The 25,009-nt window shown below is 52.9% G+C and overlaps 1 protein-coding gene across 3 annotated transcripts in view; it reads right to left on the minus strand.

Annotated features, from left to right (window-relative positions):
• Positions 1-4,035: 4,035 nt before the first annotated feature.
• Positions 4,036-25,009, minus strand: part of GNB1 (G protein subunit beta 1) — a 41,634-nt gene continuing 20,660 nt past the window's right edge. For all 3 annotated transcript variants that reach the window (XM_036281477.1, XM_036281479.1, XM_036281478.1), the window contains 7 exons: positions 22,517-22,580; positions 21,644-21,806; positions 11,525-11,591; positions 8,277-8,478; positions 7,275-7,491; positions 6,098-6,213; positions 4,036-4,316 (listed from right to left, as the gene is read on the minus strand). In XM_036281477.1, the coding sequence (XP_036137370.1) occupies positions 6,107-6,213; positions 7,275-7,491; positions 8,277-8,478; positions 11,525-11,591; positions 21,644-21,806; positions 22,517-22,580 (820 nt within the window). In that variant the 3' untranslated portion in view covers positions 4,036-4,316; positions 6,098-6,106. The remainder of the gene's footprint in view (positions 4,317-6,097; positions 6,214-7,274; positions 7,492-8,276; positions 8,479-11,524; positions 11,592-21,643; positions 21,807-22,516; positions 22,581-25,009) is intronic.

A 25,009-nucleotide genomic window follows, 5' to 3' on the forward strand; every position in this document is an offset into this window, starting at 1 on the left:
AACGAAAATAATTTCATGGTTGGGGGTCGCCACCACATGAGGAGCTGTATTAAGGGGTCGCGGCCTTAGGAAGGTTGAGAACCACTCACTGTGCAGCCAGCGCTGCAGGCTATCTTAACATAATTCAGTATTTATTTCTCAGTCTTCTTTTTCTTTTCTTTCTTTCTTCGTTTGTTAATCCTCAACCGGGAATATTTTTTCCCATTGATTTTTAGAGTGGAAGGGAGGGAGGGGTGGAAGAGAAGGAAAGAGAGAAATATCAATGAGAGAGACACATTGATTGGTTGCCTCCCCCAGGGCCCAACAGTTGAACCTGCAACCCAGGTAAGGTACTGGGAACTGAACCGGAGACCCTTCGGTCCTGTGGGCTGACACTCTCACCGCTGAGCCAAACTGGCCAGGGTGGTATTCTTTCTCTTAAACACGCTTTCATATTGTTTAAACGTCCCTTCCCCAAAACCCGGACCCACCCTTTTCCAAGTGTCGAACGATGGCAACAGCCAGGTGGGGGGGTGGCTGGTTCCAGAGGCAGGGAGCCGGCAACATGGAGGTGTGGAGCATGATGGGGCTGCTGCCCGAAGTGGACTCGTGGACAGGCGTGCTGGACTTCTGCGTGCAACCTGGGGAACTCCCTGGCTCTCGAGGGCTGGAAGGGGGTGCCCCAGGCTCCCAGATGCAGGGAGTGGAAGGGCTGCTCCCAGCTCTAGGGAAGTTGGCCTCAGCTGTGCCTGGGGGGTGAACGGGGAAAACCAAGGCTGTCAGCACCCTGCAGGGGAAATGGCCAGGAACCCGGGTTGCAGGGGAGGCAGGGAGGCTCTGTGGGGTGTCTCTGGCTATCCCGAAGTCCTCCTTTAACCCCTCTGGCCTCCAGCCGGCGGACCTAGGACAGGTCCAGCCTCTCCTGCCTGGCCGTACGTACCTAGCCCTCCCCAGGGGCCAATGTCTAAAATAGTCCACTCGACAGTCTCCTGTTTGGGCTGGTTTTAGGGCACGGGGGTGAGGGGACAGCATCTCTTCTGCAGATCAGCTAAGTGCCAGGCACACCATTCAGTCAGGAACAGCTGGGCTGTAACCTCACCAAGGTGCTAGGGAAGGGATGCCCTGCCTGGGGTGGGGAAGGGCACTGAGCAGAGGCAGCCTGGGGTGGGGGTGGGGGACCCCAATGGTCATGGGCCAAGTGCGCCCTGCTCTAGCACCATGTACACACGGGACTCACTGAATTCTCACAAGGCCTCTAGGAAGCAGGTGCTTTTTGTGTTTTTTTTTAGAGACCATATTGCCCTGGCCGGTTTGGCTCAGCGGTTAGAGCATCGGCCTGCAGTCCAGAGAGACCCAGGTTTGGTTCCTGATAAGGGCAGGTACCTCAGTTGCAGTTTGTCCCCGGCCCTGGTTGGGTCGTGCGGGTGGCAACCACTCATGTCCCTTTCACATCGATGTTTCTCTCTCTCTCTCTCTCTCTCTCTCCCCCTCCCACTCTATCTGAACAAAAAAATGGAAAAATGTCCTGGGGTGAGGATAAAAAAAAAAGAGACTGTATTAAGTCAACTTAATTCAGGGAGGGAGGGAGACACACATTGACCTAACCCTAAACCCGACCAGGGCCAGGGATGAAACTGCAACCGAAGTACATGCCCTTGACCAGAATCAAACCCGCAACTCTCTGGAACCCAGGCCAATGCTCTACCACTGAGCCAAACCGGCCAGGGCTTGTCTGCAGTTTTCAAAGTGGGATCCAAGAAGGCAAGCCTCTTGCCCAAAATCAGTGAGGACACGAAGGGGCAGAGTTTGGCCTTGGCTCTGGGAGTGGCTTAGCTGGACCCAAGAATGGGGAGGGAAGGAGAGAGGGAGAGAGAGAGTGTGTGTGTGTGCAGGAAGGGGGGGCCACCCCCCACAGCTGGGCGGCAGGGCAGGGCAGTAAGGCCTCTCCCACCCCACCCACTTGGAGGAGGAGGTTCCCTCCTGCACACTGGTCAGGGGCCGCCTGCCGGGCAGTGGGAGGGCAGGGTGCCCAGGAACGGGCGGGTATTTCAGGCCAGCAGTCCAGGAGCAGCCCCGGCCCTGGCATTCCGGAAAGCAGCGACAGTGTTGAAACTCAGAGATGTATTTCAGGAGCGGCCACCTGGGAAGGGGCCGTGGTGGGGAGATGGGCTGTGTGCGTGCCACCTGGCCTGGCAGCACCTGCAAATCCAGGTGCTCTTCCCGCTGAGGGAGGTCTTCACTTCCTTAGGAGAAAGTGCCACCCTCTGAGCACAAGAATCACAGCTGCCCTTCTCTAACCTAGCCTAGGAGGGGTCCCTTGACTCACAAGGGCTCCTGAAGCCTTTCTCTGACTTTGGGGGCAGATGCTCCCGTCCTCTGGCTGCAGCTCCAGATCCAGATGAATGGAGAGGCCTGGGGCGGGCGGGGGGGGGGGCGCTCCCTGCTCAGAGCTTGGGGGCCTAGGGCTCAGGACACCAGCTGGAGTGCAAGTCAGCCGCCTCAGGACAGCGGGGACAGTCCACATGGCGACAGGTGGACGGGGTGCTGGGCACGTGCTGTTGGAGGAGCCCACCTGAGACCCACCAAAGGGCGGGCTGAGGCACTGCTCACCACCGCTGGTCAGACCCAACCGCGCAGGGAACAGTGTGCCCTCATAAACCCGCCCACCTGGGAATAAGCAGCTACACCCAAGTCCCTCATGTCAAACTGCTTTATTACATCTTAAATAACAGTACAGTTTAATACAGGGCTACCTTGCATCCAGCTTCCTTGCAGCACACTGACTGAAATTAAATACAAAAGGGAAAGGACAGGTGCAGACAGGCTCTAGAGGCGTCGAGAGGGGGGGTTCCGCGGGGCTCCCTGCAGACCCAGGCCCGCCGCGTGTCCCAGCACAGTCCGAACAGGAGTCGCAGACAACAGGGCGAGGAGCCTCCACCACTGCCGCGGGATGCTCAGGGCAGGGCCTCGGCACTCCTGCCCACAGGCTGCCGCTGGGCACAGACCCAGAGGGAACCGAGGAGTCTGGGTGTGTATTAGAAAAACGATATGCCTCAGGTGCAAAAGGCTGGTTCCCAGGAGACGGGCTGTGAGTTTATAGAGGAAGGCCGGGGTCTCCGCTCCCTGCCCCCCACCCCCGAACCCCCAGAATCCAACAGCAATCATTTGGAACAGGACTTTTTTTTGTGTTTTTTTTTTTTAAGAAATAAAGAAAACAGTGACACCCTGCTACTCAGCGTGCGGAGCGGCTCACTGTACTGCTTCCGGTGCGTGCAGAGTAGCAGCGACAGTGGGCAGAGCCGTAAATGGTCACAACTTCAAAGAGGTGATTTCTTAAAAGAAAAAGAACATCTAAGGACAGAGCCCATGTGCACGTTTGAGCATTTCTACAGCATGCGAGTCTAAGAGTTAACCCACCCAATATGGCAAACAACCAAATTGTTTAAAACTTAGAAAGTTTGAGATCATTATTTTCAAAACATTGATTTTTACATTGTTTCATACACAAATAATTGACTGACTATCCAAGCACAGGACGGGCACCTCTCCTGAAAACAGAGGTTATGATGGCTGGGGCAGGGCACAGGGTAGTGTCAGGCTGTTGTTATCAACTTCCCCCCAGCTTCACACGGAACCCAAGGTGAGGTTAGAAACTGAACTGAGAAGGCCGAGAGGACAGGGCAGGAAGAAAGGTGCCTGACTGGACTCTGCTGGTCACCACACTCGGTTCTTTCTCTCTCTCTGTGCCATGTCTGTGCGCAACAAGTATATGACACTAGACAAAAATTAAAGAAACCAGGGACTAGATTTACATCATTAACAATTTCAGAGAGATTGCACTAGACCCTCTCTGTTTAACTACTAAACATAAAGATATTTCAAAAAGGAAATATGAATGTTTTCAAATCCTGTTACAAACACAACCTGGAATTAGAGCCGAGGCCAAGGTCAAGGCCTTGACCTGCTGTGCATGAGCAACACACAGGGTTGCGGACCTCGAGCTCCACTCTATTAGTGACCAGGTATGTCTGTCTCACAAGTACACTGAGCTTACTCTCTGGTTAACATTTTTATTATAGTATTTCCTTTTAACTTCATTCAAGACAGAAAGCAAACGAAGACAATGGTCCCGGGAGGAATGCACGACTCGCCGAGTTCACAGCAGACTCTTCTCGGTGGGATTGTGCTCTTGGTGTCAGCAGTAAGTGGAGGAAAAGGTCTTGCCCTTCTGGAGTTCGGGGGGGGGGGGGCGCCCACGTTAGTAGGGTGGATGGGAAATGCTATCACTGTGACGCGTCAGGGTGGAATGGTCTTCCAGTCACTGTGGCGTCCGCCTGCTGTTTGAAACAGAGTTCAAAGAAATGTAAAAAGAGACCCAGAGAATATTATGCTAAGTGAATAAGGCAGACAAATACCATACGATTTCACTCATCTATGGAATCTAATTAGCAAAATAAACAACCAAATAGAAACAGCTTTTCCCACCATCATGAGCCCTGTGGAGGCTGCTAGGAGCAGGATGCTGTAATGACCAATACATCTGGAAGGCTGTGGCCCAGGCCATTTTTGCCGGCTATATGTGGGGGTGTCCAGAACCAGAGAGAATACGCAACTCTTCATAACACTGAAGGTGTTCGTGCTTGCGATGAAACGGAATTCTCTCCGTGCAAGAGAGGGGCTTGTGTACAAAGCAAAGAACAACACAGTGACCCTCGTGGCAAACACAGCAGAACCAGCCACCTGGGGAAAGGAGCACCGGCTGTGGAGACAGTGGGTGCACCGTACTAAACTCCGGAGACCTTCTGACCAGGCCACCGCACAAGGAACTCGTGTAATGCTGTACCCTCAAGGATTTAAACGTATTGAAAAGTAAACAAATAAAATGGAAAAAAGCCCTGGCCAATTCTGCTCAGCAGTTAGAGCGTCGGCCTGCAGTCCAGAGAGACCCGAGTTCGGTTCCCACTAAGGGCATGTACCTCGGATGCAGTTTGTCCCTGCCCCTGGTTGGTCGTGCGGGAGGCAGCCACTCGATGTGTCCCTTTCACGTGGATGTTTCTCTCTCTCTCTTCCTCTCTCTCCCTCCTATCTGAACAAAAAACAAAAAATTTCCTTGGGTGAGGATAAAAAAAAAAAGAAGAAACAGATTCGCAGAGACAGAGAACACTGACAGCCATCAGGGTGGGGTGGGGGCCGGGGTGAAAAAGGTGAAGGGATTAAGCAAAGGAGAGAAAGAAAACAGAACAACTCACAGACACAGACAACAGCGTGGTGAGTACCAGAGGGAAAGGGGTGGGGAAGACAGAAGAGAGTATGGGGGCATAAATGGTGACTGAGGGGACTTGACTTTGGGTGGTGAACACGTAATACATAATACAGCTGATACATTATAGAGATGTACACCTGAAACCTACATAATTTTATTAACTACTATCACCACAATAAATAAAATAAAAAATTTAAAATATGTTTTACTGATTTGAGAGAGGAACGGACAGGAAGAGAGAAACATCGATGAAAGAGAACATCAATTGGCCACCTCCTGTACTAACCCTTACTGGGGATTGAGCCTGCAACCTGGGCATGTGCCCTGACTGGGAATCCGACCGGTGACTTCTTGGTGCAGGGTCGACGTTGGGCTGGGCAATAAATAAAAATTCTGTTAATGTAAAAAAGCCCTGGCTGGTTTGGTTCAGCAGTTAGAGCATCAGCCTTCGCACCAAAGAGTCACAGGCTCAACTCCAGCCATGGGAATGTACCTCGGTTGCAGTTCGTCCCCAGCCCTGGCCGGGGTCGTCAGGAGGCAACCAGTCATGAGCTCGATGTTAAGTCGATGTGTCCCTCTCACGTTGATGTTTCTCTCTCTCTCTCCCTCCTGCTCTGTCTGAAAATAAATAGAAAAATATCCTCGGGTGAGGATTAGAAATAAAAAATAAAAGAAACTGCGCCTCTAAATTTAGACCCATCGTCAGTTACAGTGCTGCCTGGGTGTGGGCCGAGGGCACACTCCTCAGCTTGAGGCAAAGGCTCATCTCACTGGAACTCCTCGTCAACCCACATCACAATTCACTCACCACCACGAACCCATCTCACCCGTGTGGGCCCTTGGCTGCTCCGTTACCTGTTGGTGTTAGTTCCAGATCTTGAGGAAGCTGTCCCAGGACCCTGTCGCCACAGCCATCCCGTCATCAGTCACCCCCAGGCAGCTGACGCGGTTGTCATGTCCGGCCAAGACACCTGGAAGCAAGTGAGAGCAGTCACTCCAGAGCCCAGAGGCATAACCCCCAGCAGTGCTGCCACCCTGTGCAAGGTAGGGTGACAGGTGCCCTTGCTTAGGCCGACCCAGAACCCCTCAGGTCGACCCTGCAATGCCTCAGGGGCTCAGAAGGAAAGAGTAGGGAGGGAAGGTTTGGTTTGGGTGGAAGTTCCCGAGACACAGGGCCTTTCTTATCCAAGGCGAGTGAGGGTCAATGCGCTCCTCTCCTAACAACTCGGGCGTACCTACAGCCGGGACTAGTGTCCAAACACCACCACACTGGAGAACCCAGTGCTGGCCTGTCAGACACAGCACAATGACAGAACAGCACACGCAGCAGATAACCCAGGACCTCTTGCACTAATTCCTGAGCACTTACCGGGATAAGCAGCTTAAATAAAACATCGAACAAAAATCACAAAACCCAAACTACCTGAACTTCAGGCCAGGTGACACGATCCTGTGAGGCTGTGGCCCTGGACACCAGCAAGGGCCACCTGGCAGTCTGAGTGCCCCCCCCCCACCCCCACCCTCATCCCCCGTACTCATCAATGCCGCAGCTGGGTAAAGAGGCCGGCTTCCCTGGTGGAGCAGTGCCCTTCCTGGCTCACCATCACAGGCAGCAGGAGGAGGTGGGGTGCAAGGGAGGGAGGGAAGGGTTCAAACAGGGCGGAAAGTAGGCCCTCCAGAAGCAGAAGCCAAGGTGAGGCCCGACAAGACCCGGGGCCACAGGCCCTTCTTCCACTCTCCCAGGCACCAGGACCAACACAGCCAGGTGACTCTGGAATCAGTCAGTTTAGTCTGACCGCCCAGTGGCCACAGCTAGGACAGGAAGCCCCATCTTCTGCACACCATGTTCCAAGGCACCTGACACCACACCTGGCCTTCGGTGTGCAAGCTTCAGGCTTCGCCTCATGGGTACACCTGCCTGGATCCGGGGTCCACACTCTAACGGCAGGGCTCCAACACCGGCCCGACCGACAGGAACCCAAACAGCTTGGCATGGGTCAAGGGCGTGGAGAAAGGCCCCGCCGTCACCCACCTGCCCTGTCGGCCTTGAGTGCGTCCCAGACGTTGCAGTTGAAGTCGTCGTACCCTGCGAGGAGGAGGCGCCCACTCTTAGAGAAGGAGACGGAGGTGATCCCGCATATGATGTTGTCGTGGGAGTAAGTCATGAGCTCCTGATCCGCACGAAGGTCAAAAAGCCTGCAGGTAGCGTCGTCCGAGCCAGTGGCAAATGCATTGCCATTTGGAAAGAACTGGAAAGAAAAAGCAAATCAAGACAATATGCAAAGGCACAAAAAATAAAGATGGGAAATACTGGCTGCCCAAGAGCAGGGCCATGGCTGGCACAGGACAAAAAGGCAGCAAGGATTGGACTCAGGCAGAACCTGGGGGCCATACCACAGGGACCCGGGGAGCAAACTGGGGACCGAACATGAGCACTCTGCCTTGGGTAAGCCACAGGAGTGCCCTCAGACACTGGGCTGTCCTCCACCAGAGCATGTTTTGTTTCATTCATCTTCCCAAGGGAACAGTAGAGTGTGGTCCACCAAGGCCTGTGTTTCTCCGCCAGCCGCCAAGTCAGGAAGCCCCAGGGAAGGCAGGGAAGGGGTGCCACAATCAACCAGACGCATCTGCACAGCTCCCCTCTGGGCCACGCCCCTCCAGTTCAGGTGATGTAGGAAGGGAAGCCCCGCCCCGCACAGGCTGCACGATGGATGAGTTATTGCACTGGCTGCCCCCACCCAGAGGGAAGCCCAACACCCCAGGACTGGGAGCTGGCCCAGTACATGACAGGCACCATCAGTGTTCAAGAGATGCGTAGACAGCACAGAATTAATTGGCTCCCTGGGACAAACCACACTATTTCTAGGTTTTCCACAGGAAGTTTTCTGTAGACTAGGTTGCACTTGCAGAGAAAATAGAGAACATCTCACCCTGAAAACATTTTAAATTAAATAATGTATTCCATGGTCAATAACTAATCTAAGCTGTGAACAGCTGGCACCGGACCCTGACCCACAGATCGACCCCTACTCACACAGATGGCGTTGATGTCGGACTCGTGGCCGGTGAAAGTCTGCCGACACATTCCTTCTCGCACGTCCCAGAGTTTGGCCGAAGCATCACAAGCACCAGACACAAACAGTCTGGTGTCGGGAGCAAGAGAAAGGCTCATCACGTCCCCGGTGTGTCCAGTGAATGTGGTTGTTTGCTGGCCCGTCTCAATGTCCCACAGGGCGCTGTAGCAAGAGAAGAAACAAGCAGAGAGAGTCACCTCACTTTTCCAGACAACCAGCAACAAAGCATCCTTCAACCCCCAGGACCACGGTCAACCTGTGAGCTTTACTAAAGACAAACAGGAATTCACAATACGGCTCTGGAAGGGGAACAAAGGAAACAAACACACCCGGACACAGGTCTGAGGAACTGAGCTCCATGTCTGCTCAGACATCAGCAAAGAGGAGGCCAGTGTCCCATCACAGCAGGGACACGCCGAGGCCTCACGACACATTCAGGCTCCAGGGGGATTCTCAAGGGGCTGTGGGATGGGGCAGATGATGTGCCCTGTCTGCTGCTACCAACTCCACGCCCTTAGGGGTCCTGCAGGCCAGGGTGGGGGCAACGCCAGGGAAACCAATGGCTTGGAGCAATGCCAAGGAGAGCAGGGCACAGTGCCAGCGGCTGCTGGCTCATGTGGCCACTTTAGGGGTCTCAAGGACGAGATGCTGAGAGCACCATGCACAAAGGACATGCTGTTCCTGAGCCTCAACCCACAGACGGCAAGAGCACAGAAAATGCACTCTTCACTTCAGCCTCACAACCTAGAGCTCGTTCCAGCGACACAAACCCAATCCGACTACTTCACTCTGGGCTGCGAGGGCCTCCTCACTTGGGCCTGAGGAGCTACAGAAAGGAAGCAAGCCATCTCCAGGAGTCCGAGAGAAAAGTGTTTGTGAATAAAAAGCTTAAATAAAAACCTCTTCTAGCCATGGCCGGTTTGGCTCAGCAGTTAGAGCGTCGGCCCAAGACCAATGAGACCCAGGTTCGATTCTGGCCAAGGGCACATACCTCAGTTGCGGTTCGTCCCTAACCCTGGTCGAGGTCGCGCGGGAGGCAACCAGCCGAAATCTCTCTCTTACGTCAATGTTTCTCTCTCTCTCTCTCCCTCCCTCCTAATCTGTCTAAAGATAAATGAAAACAATGTCCCTGAATGAGGACAAAAAACAAAAAACACCTCTCCAAATGAAGAAACCCGTCCCCAAAATGAAATGTCTAGATTATAAACCTTTTGTGAACCTATGACATTTATACAGAAAGGACACCCCTGCCCGGCTGGTGTGGCTCGGTGGTTGAGCATTGACCCATGAAATGAGAGGTCGCCGGTTCGATTCCTAGTCAGGGCACATGCCCAGGTTGTGGGCCAAATTCCCCGTGGGGGGCGTGCAGGAGGCAGCCAATCGATGTTCTCGCTCATCGACATTTCTATCTCTCTCTCTCAAATCAATGAAGAAAAAATATATATATATTTTTTTGTACAGACAGTGGGAGGGAGAGAGAGGAAGAGAGAGAAAGGGAAACATCGACGTGAAAGGGACACATCGAGTGGCTGCCACCCACACGACCAACCAGGGCCGGGGACAAACCGCAACCGAGGTACGTGCCCCTAGCGGGAACCGAACCCGGGTCTCTCCGGACCGCAGGCGGACGCTCTAACCGCTGAGCCAAACCGGCCAGGGCAAGAAAAAATATTTTTTTTAAAAAGTAAAAAATACAGCCCTGGCCGGTTTGGCTCAGCGGTTGGAGCGTCGGCCTGTGGTACTGAGAGACCCGGGTTCGGTTCCCGCTAAGGGCACGTACCTCGGTTGCAGTTTGTCCCTGGCCCTGGTTAGTCTTGCGGGTGGCAGCCACTCGATGTGTCCCTTCGAGTCGATGTTTCTCTCTCTCTCTCCCTCCCGCTCTGTCTGAACAAAAAATGGAAAAATGTCCTTGGGTGAGGATAAAAAAAAAAAAATACAAAGGACACCCTGTAAAACAGAGCAAGCTACTGAGGGAGTAGCACCCGCATGGGAGCCCACTACTGCCTCTGGGACTGGATGTCTGGGCCTCAAAGGCACAGGAAAACCCACAAGGACAGACGAAGTTTAACGTGACTCACAAAATAACTGATCATTCACAGGACACGGTTTGGAGCCACAGTGAACACATTCTGGAGTTTACTGAAGTGGGCCTCTATCTAAAGGAAGGCAAGGACTCACCACTCAGAAACCTGGAGCGACCCATTAGAAGCCGTGAGCCCTGCAGCCTGGGGTCATGCCGAGCACCCATACAGGCGGTGCTCTCTGGGGCTAAAGCACCTGCTGCCCACGGGCTGTGCACAGGAAAAGGACAGCGGGCGCAACATCCAGACAAGCTCCAGAGTCTGCAGGGCACAGAGCGCTCCTCTCACTGCCCCAGGCACCCTCGTCTCGCGGCCACTCCACTCCACTGACACCCTGATTCATGGCAACAACCTGGCCAGCGTGGTTCAGTGGTTAGAGCATCCGCGTGGCATCGAAGGGTCAATTCCTGGTCAAGGGTATGTGCACCTGAGTTGCAGGTTCGATTCCCCACCCTGGTCAGGGCACATGCTGGAGGCAACCAATCGATGTGTCTCGCATCAATTGCACCTCCCACCCCCATCAATGGAAAAATATCCTTGGGTAAGGCTGAATTAAAAAACAGCCCAGCCCTGGCCAGTTTGGCTCAGGGGTTAGAGCGTCGGCCTGCGGTCCAGAGAGATCTGGGTTCGGTTCCCGCTAAGGGCATGTACCTCGGTTGCAGCTTGTCCCCGGCCCTGGTTGGGTTGTGCGGGTGGCAACCACTTGATGTGTCCCTTTCATGTCGATGTTTCTCTTTCTCTCTCTCTCGCTCTCTGAACAAAAAATGGAAAAATGTCCTCGGGTGAGGATAAACAAAACAAAAAAACAGCCCAGCCCTGACCGGTTTGGCTCAGCAGTTAGATATTTGGCCTGCGGACCAAAGGGTTGTGGGTTCGATTCCGGTCAAGGGCACATACCTGGGTTGTGGTTCGGTCCCCAGCCCTGGTCAGGGTCATGCAGGAGGCAACAGGCAGGATGTTTCTCTCTCTCTCCCTCTCACTCCCACTCTATCTGAAAATAAATGCAAAAGTGTCCTCGGGTGAGGATTAACACAAACAAACAAAACAGAACACGCTCATTTCCCCGGGCCTAGAGCTGCGGGCAGGTGTGCCCGCAGTGTGGGAAGGGCGGGAACTCAGGCACTCACCAGGTGGTGTCCCCAGAGCTGGTCACGATCTGATTGTCATCCAGGAAGCGGCAGCAGGACAGGTAACCTGGAAAACAGACCCAGACAATGACCAGAATCTGCAGCCCCACTATTTTCCAGCCTTGTAAGCTGAAACCGGAAGGCAGCAGGGTACACCCAGCCTGCCGCCCTGCCTGGCCCCTGTGCAGCAAGCAGAGCACTAGCAGCACTGCTGGCCAGGGTCTGGGCAGGGCCAGACCAGCCAGGAAGGAGCCTCAGGACCAAGGAGGCCGCGGCACTGTGCCCCACAGGGCACTGGGGCAACACAGATGGGGCACATGCTCTCCTCTGAGGCCTATACCTATATTGATCCCCACCCAACTCCTTAGTCACCAGTTCACCCATGCAGAGCACAGGAGCCCCCAGGGCCAGAGTGCAACCCCTGGGACATGTCCATGGAAGAAGGCTGGTCTTTATCCTGTGGGGCCCCACTCTTGTGGGGAGAGGGTGGAAGGCCAGAGCACGTGAGAGGCATGCAAGTGAAGGAAGGCACAGCCCAGCAGGACCAAGGTGCCAGGCGGGCAGCGGGTCTGTTTTCCATGGATGGCAGCTGCAGTAGACAAGTCGGTGTGGAAATGGTGGCGTCACCTGAGTGTGTGGGAGGGTGCTGAGACTGGGACAAGCGGCACTTGCTGCGACACCCCACCCTGACCAGCTTTTGGAACCAGGAAAGGCAAAGAAGATCCATTTTGCATTATGGTTTCTACCCAATTAGCTCCGTTGACTAGAATCTGTTTTTGTTCTCCTATAAGTAATCCTGAGAACCAGGGGTGTGGGGTGAGCAAGCCCAGCCCCAGCGGCTTGTGCCCATGGCTGCCTTGTCCCAGCAGCAGGAATGGGCGCTGCAGGCCCTATAGGGAAGGGCATCCATCCTACCCCTGCCAGCAGTGAGCCAGTGAAATAAACAAAACACACCCAAAGAAACCACTGAAGGGTTTTGATGTAAAAAGTGTAAGAACATAGAGAAAGCAAGGCATCTATTGAACAAACGTTACTAAACTGGCTCCCACAGAAAAAGTGTTTGGAGACCACTTGAAAACACGAGCTATATGCCTGGAGGCCACGTCACGTCCACAGCAACACTGGGGCCACATGGTGAACCGAGGTCTGGCCGAACAGGAGCAGGGCTCAATGACAAGCCCCACCTGCTCCTCACACCCATGCGCCGTCAGCAGGGCTCACCTCCAAGGACAGCATCACTTCCTGCACGGGCATGCCTGGGAGCCCACCCTGTTCTGTCAGGACCCTCACCCCCCAACATCAGCACCTGGCCATCTGCCCTGTGAGCACAGGACAGGCTGCCGAGATCCCCTGTCCCTACTCGGCAGAGCCCTCGGCCAGAGACAATGCTACAAGCACGGCCTGAGCACTGCGAGACGGACTCCTCAGGGCCTTGGTCGTCAGCAGGTGCTGCTGCTGCTAGGGACTGGGGAGGCAGGGGAACGGTGGTCCCAGAACAATAGCTGGGACGTGGAAATCACAAGTGCTGGGGCTCCCAGCCACGTGAGCGGGAAGACGCGTCCCTGCAAGCAAGACCCGATACCACCCTAGAGAGCAGGGGGCGGGACGGGTGAGGCCTTCAGCATTCAGTTCCTAACTTTCGTAGTTAGAGCTTTCGAAATATAGACACAAGTACATTACACCCCCCTTTTTTTCAAATCCTCACCTGAGGATATTTTTACATTAATCTTCAGATAGAGCTGGAGGGAGAGGAGGAGGAGGAGGGGGAAGAGGAGAGAGAGAAAGAAACATCGATGTGAGAGAGACACATCGATTTGCTGCCACCTGCACAACCCCAACCGGGGCTGGGAACAAACCACAACTGAGGTAGGTGCCCTTGGCTGGAATCGAACCCAGAACTCTTTGGTCCATGGGCGACGCTCTTACCACCGAGCCATACCAACCAGGGCCAAATACATTACTTTTCATCAAATGGGGTCAAGGTTGCTGGCTCAAATCTTATAACACTTGTTGTGTCTTTTTTATATTTTGTATATTGAAGGGAAAAAGCAATAACCAGGTAGATATATTTTTTACAAAATGTTTTTGTCTCCTGGAAAGGGAAAGTGGAAATCGACGTTTAATCAGGGCCAGCAGAGCAGTGCTGAGGCTGAACAGCTGGCAGGAGCCCAGCAGCGATGAACTCTGGGGCAGCAGGCAGTCCCACAGGCTTTGGATCCAGAACTATGGGCCCAGCCCCGGCCGGTTTGGCTCAGCAGTTAGAGCGTCGGCCTGCGATCCAGAGAGACCCAGGTTCGGTTCCCGCTAAGGGCATGTACCTCAGTTGCAGTTTGTCCCCGGCCCTGGTTGGGTCGTACGGGTGGCAGCCACTCGATGTGTCTCTTTCACATTGATGTTCCTCTCTCTCTCTCTTTTCTTCTCCCTCACTCCCACTCTATCTGAACAAAATATGGAAAAATGTCCTCGGGTGAGGATAAAAATAAAACTATGGGCCCAGTTCTCCGCGTGGAGACTAACCAGCAGTAGCATTCCTGTGAGTCCTCTGAGGAATCCAAGTCAGCCACGTCCACAAGAGATAGTTCCACAGAACTGCTGAAGGAATAGAGCTGATCGCGTGCCCACGACGTTCTCAATAAATGGTGTGTGTGTGTGTGTGCGCGCGATTTTACCTGAGGTGGGGACAGCCCTCCTCTCCAGGTGCAAAGTCTGTGTTACCCAGTGGTTGGCCCAGAGGAGCTGCTGCCTTTCAGAGCCTGACAGGAGCAGGGAACAGACCCTGACCACAGTCTGGAGGGACAAAGTCAGGAATGTGTCGCTGCGTGCCCTGCAGACCCACAAGCGGCAGGCAGGGTGCACGGGGGAGAGCCCAGTGCAGGGATGAGAATGTGACTATCCCGAGAGAGAGGAGATGGCTTGAGGTGAGACAGGGCAGAGAGTAGACAAGTCCTCCTTTACGTGGAGGGGCCGCAGACTCAGAGCGCAAGGCCCAGAGGACCCCCGTGCAGCCTGGAGACCAGTCAGCAAAGCTGATAACGTATCCCAAGACAGTGGTTACGACTGGAGAAACCACCTTCAGCTACAGGAGTAACGTGCACACCAGTTACTAACCAGAAACTGCCTAGATGCCCACAAGAGAGACAGACTAGCATCTACCCCGTGGAACTCTCTCCGACGCCAGAAATAACGTAATTCAGTTACTTCCTTCAGTCTCACGGCGCACACCCTGCATCTCAGGTAAAACAAAAGCCACCATCTGCCACAGCTCCCACTGCAGAGCGGGAGGAGGCTCAGCCAGACCTGGGGAAAGGCCGCCGCCCTGCACTGTGGTGTGCACAGGAGCTGGAGGGCAGAGACACAGCAAGAGCACACACTCGACAAGTTTGGTGAAGAGGACAAGAGGTCAGCTGAAGATCTTAAGTGAGGAAATGCCAGAGAACAGTTTCGATAGGAGGGAGGAGACCTACAACATCCAAAGAGGAACTTGGAATTGTTATGCCAGAAGCAGGAATCCCATGGGCAGAGCAGCAGACTCAACACCTCACATACACTCACAAGGCTGTGTGGCCTCACCCTCTCCAGTCGCAGGGCTCAGCGGACCTTGCCATTGTCTGCCAGGAGGGTCTGAGATCCCAAGCTGAACAATCAGAATCCAGGCAGCTGGTTGGGACAAGTCTGAAACCCACTGTGGCCAAGAGCCAAGGTTCATAACAACCCTAGGGAAAGGGGTTCTTTCCCCGCTGGGACTGCTCAGCGGGCAAGATGGAGAGGAGGTGCAGGAGCCAGCTGGGGAAGCCGAAGGCAAGCCTGCACAATGTCGGCGCGGGCCCTGTGCCCAGCCAGGTGCAGGCAGCCCGTGAGATTCGAGGGTGAGCAGTGAGAATCAGTTTCCCAGACTGTGACCATAAAAAGCCCAAGTGAGATGTCACAATTAACCAACTGCCAAAGAGCAGCCCTGGAGCAAAATTACGGGAGATGACTTCCTTCTCATACCCCTGTCAAAAGTAACTGATGGGCACTGGGTCCGACCCAATGTGCTTCACACGGATATAAAAGATTCAGCTTCTGGCCCTGGCCGGTTTGGCTCAGCGGTTAGAGTGTCGGCCCACAAACCAGAGAGTCCCTCGTTCAGTTTCCGCGAAGGGCATGTATCTTGGTTGCAGTCTGTCCCCGGCCCCAGGTGGGGTCGTGTGGGTTGCAACCACTCGATGTGTCTCTCTTATATCGATGTTTCTCTCTTGCGTTCTACCTCTCTCCCTCCTGCTTTATCTGAAGATAAATGCAAAAATGTCCTCTGGTGAGGATTAAAAAAAAAAAGATTCAGCTTCTTCCCTGGCCAGTGTGGCTCTGTAGTTAAGAGCATCGGCACACGGACTGAAGGGTCAAGGGCATGTACCTGGGTTGCAGGTTAGAACGCCAACCCCAACCAGGGTCATACGGGAGGCAACCAATTGATGTGTTTCTCTCACATCGATGTTTCTCTTTCTTTCTCCCTCCCTCCCCCCTTTTACTCTATCTAAAAATCAGTGAAAAAATATCCTTAAGTGATAATTAACAAAACAACCAGTGTCGGCCTCTCACTGTAAGAACAAACGGCCCTACAGAATGAGGCTGGAGCCACCTCGGCACTTCAGCAGGAAGGAGAGGCTGTCACGGGAACTAACCCTCTCTCTGGGCGGCCCCGGATCAGGCTGCTCATGCACTGGGCCGTGCTGAGCAGGGACCTGAGAACAGGCCTGTGTGTCTCCAATACCATGGGAGGGTTGGGAAGGAGCATCTCTGAGAACAAGGCTCAGGTCTCTTCATTAACCCACAGGGATCTGCTCTGAAAATAATCTGTGACGATGGGCCTGACACTCATCGGAAATGAGTTTTTAGGGAATTAACTAATTTCTCAAATGTCATCTAATGCCTTTGAATTACTTTTTCCACCAAAACAGATTCAGACTATGTTTTCAAATGTAATAATAATAAATATCCCACCAATCATTGCGAGTTTATTCCAGTAGCCATCTCCAGAGGGGACCCTTGACTCTGTAGTCACACTTGAGATGCAAAACACACCACAGAGAGCACCTGATGCTTTCTCTCTGAAGTCCGGGCAGACCGCGCGCTATGGGGCCGGGCTTCCCTGTGCTGCACAGATGTTGTCTTTTTTGTTTGTTTTTTACAAATTGAAAGTCAGACTCTCCACCAGCAGAAAGATTCCAACTTGCTTTCCCATGACACTTGCTTTACCCTGTGGCCTGGCACAGAGACTGCAGCATCTATCTCTGAGGTGGGCCGCTGAAGAGTCTCCAAAGCCTGAGAAGCAGCTTCCATTTGTTCTGTGGGCCTCACATTTCACGGAAACGACAGCAATACACACTGGTCACCAGGACGCTCGCTCCTGAGGCCCACGCGACGCTCCACCCGGTGCCGTCAGCATGGAGGACGCAGGTGCCTGTCCAGAATGCACTGCAGACGGCTCCACTGTGCAAACAAGTTTCTAAGACTGTGCAGGAAAGTTTCCTAGCCACGACTTACAAAGGGCTCTCCACTTCCCGCTCAGGCCCAAGAGAAAAGGCACAAGTCATACAGATGCTCAGGAGGAAACTCGCTGAACCTGCTGGCTGTTTACACCTTTGTCCCCTGACGAAAGTGGGACTGTTGTAAAGTTTATCAAATTTTAACCTTTATTGACTTGAAGCGGAAAATTAAGTATTGTATCTGAAGAAAAAGTCACAAACACTCTTAAGAGGTCAATAGTTTGTAAAAAAAAAAACATTCAGGCCCTGGCTGGGTAGCTCAGTTGGTTAGAGCATCGTCCTGATATGCCAAGGTTGAGGGCTCCACCCTGAGTCAGGGCACAGATAAGAACCAACTAAGCAACACGTGAATAAGGGGAACAACAAATGATGTGTTTCTCTCTCTCAAATCAGTAAGTAAAAAATTTTAAAAATAAATTGCTTAAAAAAAATTCAACTATCAAGAAGTAAAATTTCATAACAGGTGAAGGAAACAAAATTTCTAAAACATTCCCTCTAATAGCCAGTTTTATTTTTTGTTTCAAAAAACAGTGCTAACAGATCCAAAAGCCTTTCATCACAATAGAACCCAGTGCACTGAGTCCGACTGTAAAGACTAAGAAACGTCAGAACATGTCTTTCAAGTCTCGTGAGCTCGTGTGCTGTGCACAGAGGGTTCATGCAGTGCGGGCACTGGAGCCCCTGAGTTTCAGGGACAGGCCCCGGGAGGGGGAGGGGCTCGTCTCCACAAGGGCAGCCTGCTCCCACAAATGACTACGAGCTCTGGTCCAGGGCAAAGCACTGGAAGCAGCAGACAGCTGCCAGTAGCTGGCTGGGGGAGAGCTTGTCTCCACAGTGCTGCCTGGGGGCAGGCCCATCTGCAACCACCACCCTGCCCTACCGGGCGGACGGAACTGTGGCCTGACTTTGAAAAGCCAGCGGACAGACTTCTGGCAGCCACAGCGGCAAGTGAAAGGGGAAGCCACAGGAGACGCCCTGACTGCACAGACACCAGGCTCCCACCTGCACCGCAGGCAGCGAGCAGGCCCAGCCCCTCAGATTAGAACAGAACGAAACAGGTTTCTGTTGCCACCTGACGGAGCAAAGTATCAGTATTTCTGAGGAACACAGCAGAGTCCAATCTGCCACACAACACCACAATGGCCAGGGCACAATTCCAAATCACTAGATGGACTAAGAAATAGGAATATGGCCCAGCCGGTGTGGCTCAGTTCGATTCCTGGTCAGGGCACATGCGCAGGTTGTTAGCCTGATCCCCAGCGAGGGGCATGCAGGAGGCAGCCAATCAATGTTTTCTCTCATCAATGTTTCTATCATTCTCTCCCTCTCCCTCTAAAATCAGGAAGGGAGGAAGGGAGGAAGGGAGGAAGGGAGGGAGGGAGGGAGAGAGGGAGGGAGAGAGGGAGGGAGGGAGGGGGGAGGGAGGGAGGGAGGGAGGGAGGAAGAAGGGGAGGGGAAGAGAAAGGGAAAGGGAAAGGGAAGAAAGAAGCAGGAACATGTTACCCATATTCGAGAGAAAATAACACCAAGGGGGTCAGCTGCTAGAACTGGCAGACAAGAACCTTCAGGGAAGCTCTAAGAACCATGCTCAAGGACACAAAATATGCTCGTAACAAACTAAGTCAGGAAATCTCAACAGAAAAATCAAAAATATTATTTAAAAAGAAAACAGGCCCTGGTTGATTTGGCTCAGCAGTTAGAGCATCAACCAACAGGCCAAAGGGTCAAGGGTTTGATTCTGATCAAGGGCACGTACCTCGGTTTCCGTTTGGTCCCCAGCCCTGGTTGAGGACATGTAGGGAGCAACCGATCAATATGTCTCTATCCCTGGCTAGTTTGGCTCAATGGTTAGAGTGCCTTTGGTCTGCAGATCAATAGGTTGCAGGTTCAATTCCGGTCAGAAACATGCACCTCGGTTGCGATTCATCTCCGGCCCTTGTTGGGGTCGTGAAGGAGGCAGCCCCTTGACGTGTCCCTTTCACGCCAATATTTCCCACCCCCCCACCCTCCCACTCTATCTGAACATGTCCCCAAGTGAGGATAAAAATATATTTATATATGTCTCTTTCACATCGATATTTCTCTCTCTCTCTCTGAACAGAAATGGAAAGATATCCTTGGGTAAGACCTGGCCGGTTTGGCTCAGCGGTTAGAGCGTCGGCCTGCGGAGCAGAGAGACTCGGGTTCGGTTCCCACTAAGGGCATGTACCTCGGTTGCAGTTTGTCCCCGGCCCTGGTTGGTCGTGCGGATGGCAACCACTTGATGTGTCCCTTTCACGGCAATGTTTCTCTCTCTTTCCCTCTCCCTCCCACTCTATCTGAATAAAATATTGAAAAATGTCCTTGGGTAAGGATTAAAAAAAAAAAACACACACAGAAATTCCAGCATTAGAAACAGAACAGCTGGACACCAAAGACAAGTGTGAATGACCAGCCAGCAGCAGCAGGGGGTGGGAGAAGAGAGGAGCCCTGGCCCCAAGGCAGGCTGACTGCAGGCCTGCTCAGCGCGCTGAAGGGACCCAGGAACTCTTACCTTCAGGAAGGAACGAGGAGCACCAGAAAGGGCCAACATCTGAGTAGACGTAAAGACTATTAAAATTTCTCCAAGCGTCTAAGAACGTTGAAAGGAAAGTAACGTAACAGTGTGCTGTGGGCTATAACACGCTGATGCGGTGCCTGTGAGAACATCAGAGCATGGGGAATGGGCCTGTAAGGCTGCAAGGGGCCTGCATTTCCTCGAACTGATACAACACCAACCCTGAATGGACCATGAAAAATTATACATGTACACTGTAATCCCTACAAAAACCACTAAAACATAATGGAAGGAGGTAACCAAAAAAGCCAGCACAGTAAAAGAGAACTGTGGAAAATCAAGCCCCTCCAGGAGAGGGCAGACAGGAGGGCGGGTGGGCAGTGAGGGAGCAAGCGCAGTGGCACCAGCATCACATGGCGCGGAGAGGCCTCAGCAGCACGCAAAGGCTGGGACTGGTAGCCGGCAGAAAGCATGGGCCCCAAAACACTGCCTGTAAGGGGCTCTGTTCACGACAGTCAAGTGGGAAGGAAGATGGATGAGAGCAGACTCCACACAAACCACATGCACAGGAGGACTGGGTGACGACGCAGACATCAGACCACAGGAAGCGTCTCACCGTGATAGAGGTCAGTTCACCAGGAAGAGTCAGACACCATGAACGTATATACTTTTACCAACAGAGCTTGAAACAGATGAAGCAAAGACTGATAGAATTAGAGGGAGCAATAGATCAACCCACCCCCAGGTGTGCAGACCCCGCTCTCAGATCTGAGCAGTGGCAGCCTTGCTCCAATCAGCACCCGAGTTGCCCAGCACACAGTGTAGCCTGGTCCAGTGCATGGACGTGGCTGCCGTGGACGACTACCTGCTCCGCTAGAACTGAGTCTCGCCCAGCTGGTGTGACTCAGTGGATGGAGCGCCATCCCATGGTCGGAGAGGTCCTGGTTCGATTCCTAGTCAGGGCATGTGCCCGGATTTTGGGTGCAATCCCCAGTAGGGGACATGCAGGAGGCGGCCAATCAATGTTCTCTCTCACATCGATGTTTCTATCTCTCTCCCCCTTCCTCTCTCTCTAAAAAAAAAATCAATAAAAACATATTTTAAAAAAAGAACACAGACTATGTTCTCTGAACATAGTGTTGTTGTTGTTTTTAATCCTCAACCAAGGGTATTTTCCCATTTATCTTCAGATGGGGGGGGGGGGGAGAGAGAGAGAGAGAGAAACATTGATGTGAGATGGACACATCGATTGGTTGCCTCCTGCACAACCCTGACCAGGGCTGGGGGCTGAAGCACAACCGAGGTACATGCCTTTGACTGTAATTGAACCCGTGACTCTCTGGTCCAAGGGCCGACACTCTAATTGCTTAACCAAACTGGCCAGGGCTGAACATAATGCATTTAAAAGGACCAAGGATATGCTCTCAACCAGCTGACATTAACCTAATGGGCTGTCTGACTCCACAAGTTGCGATCATTTCTCGCTGCACGTGAAGCAGGCAAGCCTCCTGGGCTGTTGTTCTCAGGACGGAGAAAACAGCTGTCGAACTGAAGCACTAGATCAAGGCCTTTTCAGAAGCACTGTGCTTTCTGTCACAACTGCCACAAGCAAGCTGAGCTCGGAAAGTCACGTCCCATCCAACGCGGAAGGAGAGCCGCTCTTCTCCGCCCACACTCCAGTGGCCATGGCGCTGTGTCCTGTGCATCAAGAGTGCTGTGCACACACGTGGGACGCAGTGAGGGTCATCAGTGATGCCTGTGCGTCTGTGTGCATACACGCATGTACACACACAGTGCAGGTATACACACGTGTGTCCAGACTGCAAACCCTTGTGGAAAGGTGCCCAAGTGGAAGATGACTTAGAAGCAGACACAGACTGAAAGGGAGTGGCCTGCATCACATGTCTGAGAACCTTGAAAAGGGGACGCCACAGGGACTTAAATCTGAAGGTTTCTTCCCGCCATCGCATCGCTCTCACCAAGCAGAGGCGAGGACACACAAAACATACGCCAGGCACTCAGCGGACCCAGCTGAAAGGTTGCTGCTGAGGACTGTACCTGTGTGTCCGGCCAGCTCACGACTCACACGAACATTCCCCTCGCGAGTTTTCAGATTGTAAATGGAGCAGATGTTGTCCAGGCCACCGCAGGCCACATAGTTCCCGGAAGGGGCATACGCACAGGTCATGACCCACGAGGAACGCAGAGGGATGGCGTGGACCTAGGCAACAGAACACAGAGATGCAAACACGCTCAAGTTCAAAAACATCAGCTACTGGAATTACTATGAAAATACTTCATAGGTGTGGCCAGTCAGCTAAAGTAGTAATTTAATGAAAAACCCTATGCTGTGTAACAACTTACCCTACAGGTTTTTTTTTGTTTTTGAGTTTTTTTATCCTCACCTGAGGACATTTTTTCACTTTTTGTTCAGATAGAGTGGGAGGGAGAGAGAGAGAAAGAGAGACATCGATGTGAGAGAGATACATCGAGTGGCTGCCACCCACACGACCCTAACCAGGGCCAGGGACAAACTGCAACAGAGGTACGTGCCCTTAGCGGGAACCGAGCCCGGGATTCTCTGGTCTGCAGGCCAACACCAACCGCTGAGCCAAACTGGCCAGGGCTAAAATTTCTATACTTTTAAACAAAATGTGAAATTCCCAAGACTGAGCTAAAACTGGAATCTAGGTCTGTACACATTAAGGAGTCACCACGTCCCACCTGCTCTGTGACGTAATGACAAACCACGGAAGAGCTGTGCCTGGGACAGCAAGAGACTAGTAATGTGGGCCAGCCATGCGACTCGGCTTCTAGCAGACCGAGAACTTCATACCCAAACCCAAACTCCCCGTGGCCCGCACCCGTCCTGAGCTGTGTGTTTTGCGTGAGTGAATTGGGCCAGTTCAGGGAAGGGTTTGCCGCTCCTACCTTGTTTGTGGTGTAGCTATCCCAGATGATGAGCTTGCCGTCCTGCGAGGCACTGACGAGAAGCCTGCAAGGAAGACCAGAGCAAGACTGTCAGGCCCACAGCCACACTGGGCTGAAGCAGCGGCTCCGTGTGTCAGGGCGGCGGAGCTGCAGATAGAGCACACTGACTGACAAGTCCAGAGGAAGTTTCACGATCAGACCAGCTGTGATAACACTACAGAAAATGCTCCCACAGACAGAAGCCGGGATTCAAGGGCCTGGCTTCTCAGGAGGACAAGACCACCAGGCCACGGCCCCGGTCAGCTAGGAGAGCAGACCACTTATTACTGCTTCCGTTTGGTTTCTGTTCTTTATAAATCAAGTGTCAGCCACACAGGTTTTTCAAGAGCCAAAGGTGGTAGAAACCATGTAGCTTCCTATTCTCTGTTCTACTGTAGTACAGGGGAAGCCTAGACACAAGGAAATAATCCCTTCCATATTCCAAATTTATGAGATGTTTCTCACACACTACAAAAGCCCGTGAGAACTTCCCAGACTGAGCTGCAACTGGAATTCAGGTCCCTGAGAGACATTCAGGGACCACATCCCAACTGCTCTGCAAGGTGATGACAGGCAACAGCGGAACTGTGCCTGGTCCGGCAGGAGAAACTACCAATTGTCACGAATGTTTTCCTATTTTCTTGTTCTGGGCAAGCGTGATCAGTTTGACATCCGTATGTTGAAGAGGTGCTCTATCTTTGTAGAACAGAGACAGGACAGTGTCCAAGGGAAGCATGACCAAGAGGCAAAGGGATTTCATGGGCAAGCGAGCAAGGGGCCCAAAGCTCTTCCTAAGACATCCCAGGAACTGCCGTTTCCGACGGTGGCAACAAGCTCGACTCGCGCTACGCAGATAGGCGTCAGTGCGGTGAATGATGACAAAGTTTTAACTTTAACGATTTTACCCAAACACACAGGTTTTAACCATTTCAGCCACGAGCATATTTGGCTTCTTGAACTGATCCTAACCTGGAGGTAAAACTCGAGTCACTCTGATAACCGGGACACTTTAGTCAGAACACACGGTTCTGATGCACTCAGCACGAACATCCTTCACAAGGAGCCAGCGAAGAGCGAAGCCGGGAACAGAGACAGTCTCAGCGTTGTGCTACAAAACTCATCTCAGAGCCAACCAAGGGCCATTCCTTTACAGAAGCACTCTCTTCAAGCAAATCCCTGCATCTTGGTCCTATTACACGTCTCGGGCATGCAATGATTTCTGGGTAACAGAGTAGGGTCCACTATGCTGCCTGTCTGCCCTTCTACACGGACTCGAGGGCCAGTGTAGAGCTGCTCACCCTCTGGGAGGGTCACCTTCAGGAAGGTCTCCCGCTCAGGAAGCTTAGTACCTGCTGACTTGCCTGACTTAGGGAAACGCTAATGCCCGCTGATCCTCCCGAAGGTGAGAGAAGACACCTCGTAATCCCAACGGGACAACTGCTGCTGACCAGGGTTCCTGTGCCTCTGAGAGCCTTCTGCCAAGCAGTGGTCAGTCACTAGGAGGTGCCACTTGCCCTGACACGGAGGAAAGAGGAGCCCAGAAGGAAGCAAGGGCCTCAACACCAAACAGAGGCCAAGGGCCACAACCCAACGGCTCAGGCCTTTATTACTCAGAGGATGAAGACTCTGGGGCCTTGCTGGGTTCGTGGGGGCTCACTCTCAATTACAAAAAGACTTCAGCAGACCTGAGGAAGTGGGGAAAGCCTAGCATGCAGTCAGGTGGCCGAGAGGGACTCTGAAGGGCACACAAAGTGGGATGTGAGTGTAAGTCTGTTCCACTCTGTTGACACACGTTATTGATGTGGAGACCAAGCTCTCACTGAGCCTCTCCTGCAGCCACCAGCGCCCTTGTGCGAGTATCCATGGACCACAGCCAGGGTCAGGAGAAAACCCTGTATGATCACTGTGCTGGTGAAGGCAGAAAACACCAAGATGATGTGAGCAAAATGTATGTCCAAAATTCTAAAAAAACTATTTTAGACTTTCTAGAAAAAACAATCTCTGAAATGCTCTGAGTAACAGGTGATTCTTAATATCATTTTTTGTTCTTGTGTCTATGACTGTGAAATAGGGCCCACATATACAGAGGTGTTAAGAGCTAAACTGCCCAGTTTAAAGAGCAGCTACAAACAAATGCCCAAGAAAGACAATGAGACCAACCCAACCAACCCCACCCCCACGGGGCCCCCACATCACCGCTTCTTTAGGGGTGACCACGACCCTGAATTTGGTTTGCCCTGTCATAGCCCTCCCAGCCCCGGGGCTTCATAGCACAACCTGCATCTGAACCCCAGGCTGAACGTAAGGCCTCGCCTGTGGTGATCAGAGCCTGGATGATCTGGCCCCACCTGCCCTCAGCTCCTCCCGTGCCCCTGCCTCATGTCCACTGCCCTCCACACATCCACCTTCCTTCCAGGAACACAGCTGCCTGCAGCCCAGCTGTAGCTCCCGGTC

The sequence above is a fragment of the Molossus molossus genome, unplaced genomic scaffold, assembly GCF_014108415.1.
Source record: "Molossus molossus isolate mMolMol1 unplaced genomic scaffold, mMolMol1.p scaffold_m16_p_35, whole genome shotgun sequence".
NCBI lineage: Eukaryota > Metazoa > Chordata > Mammalia > Chiroptera > Molossidae > Molossus > Molossus molossus.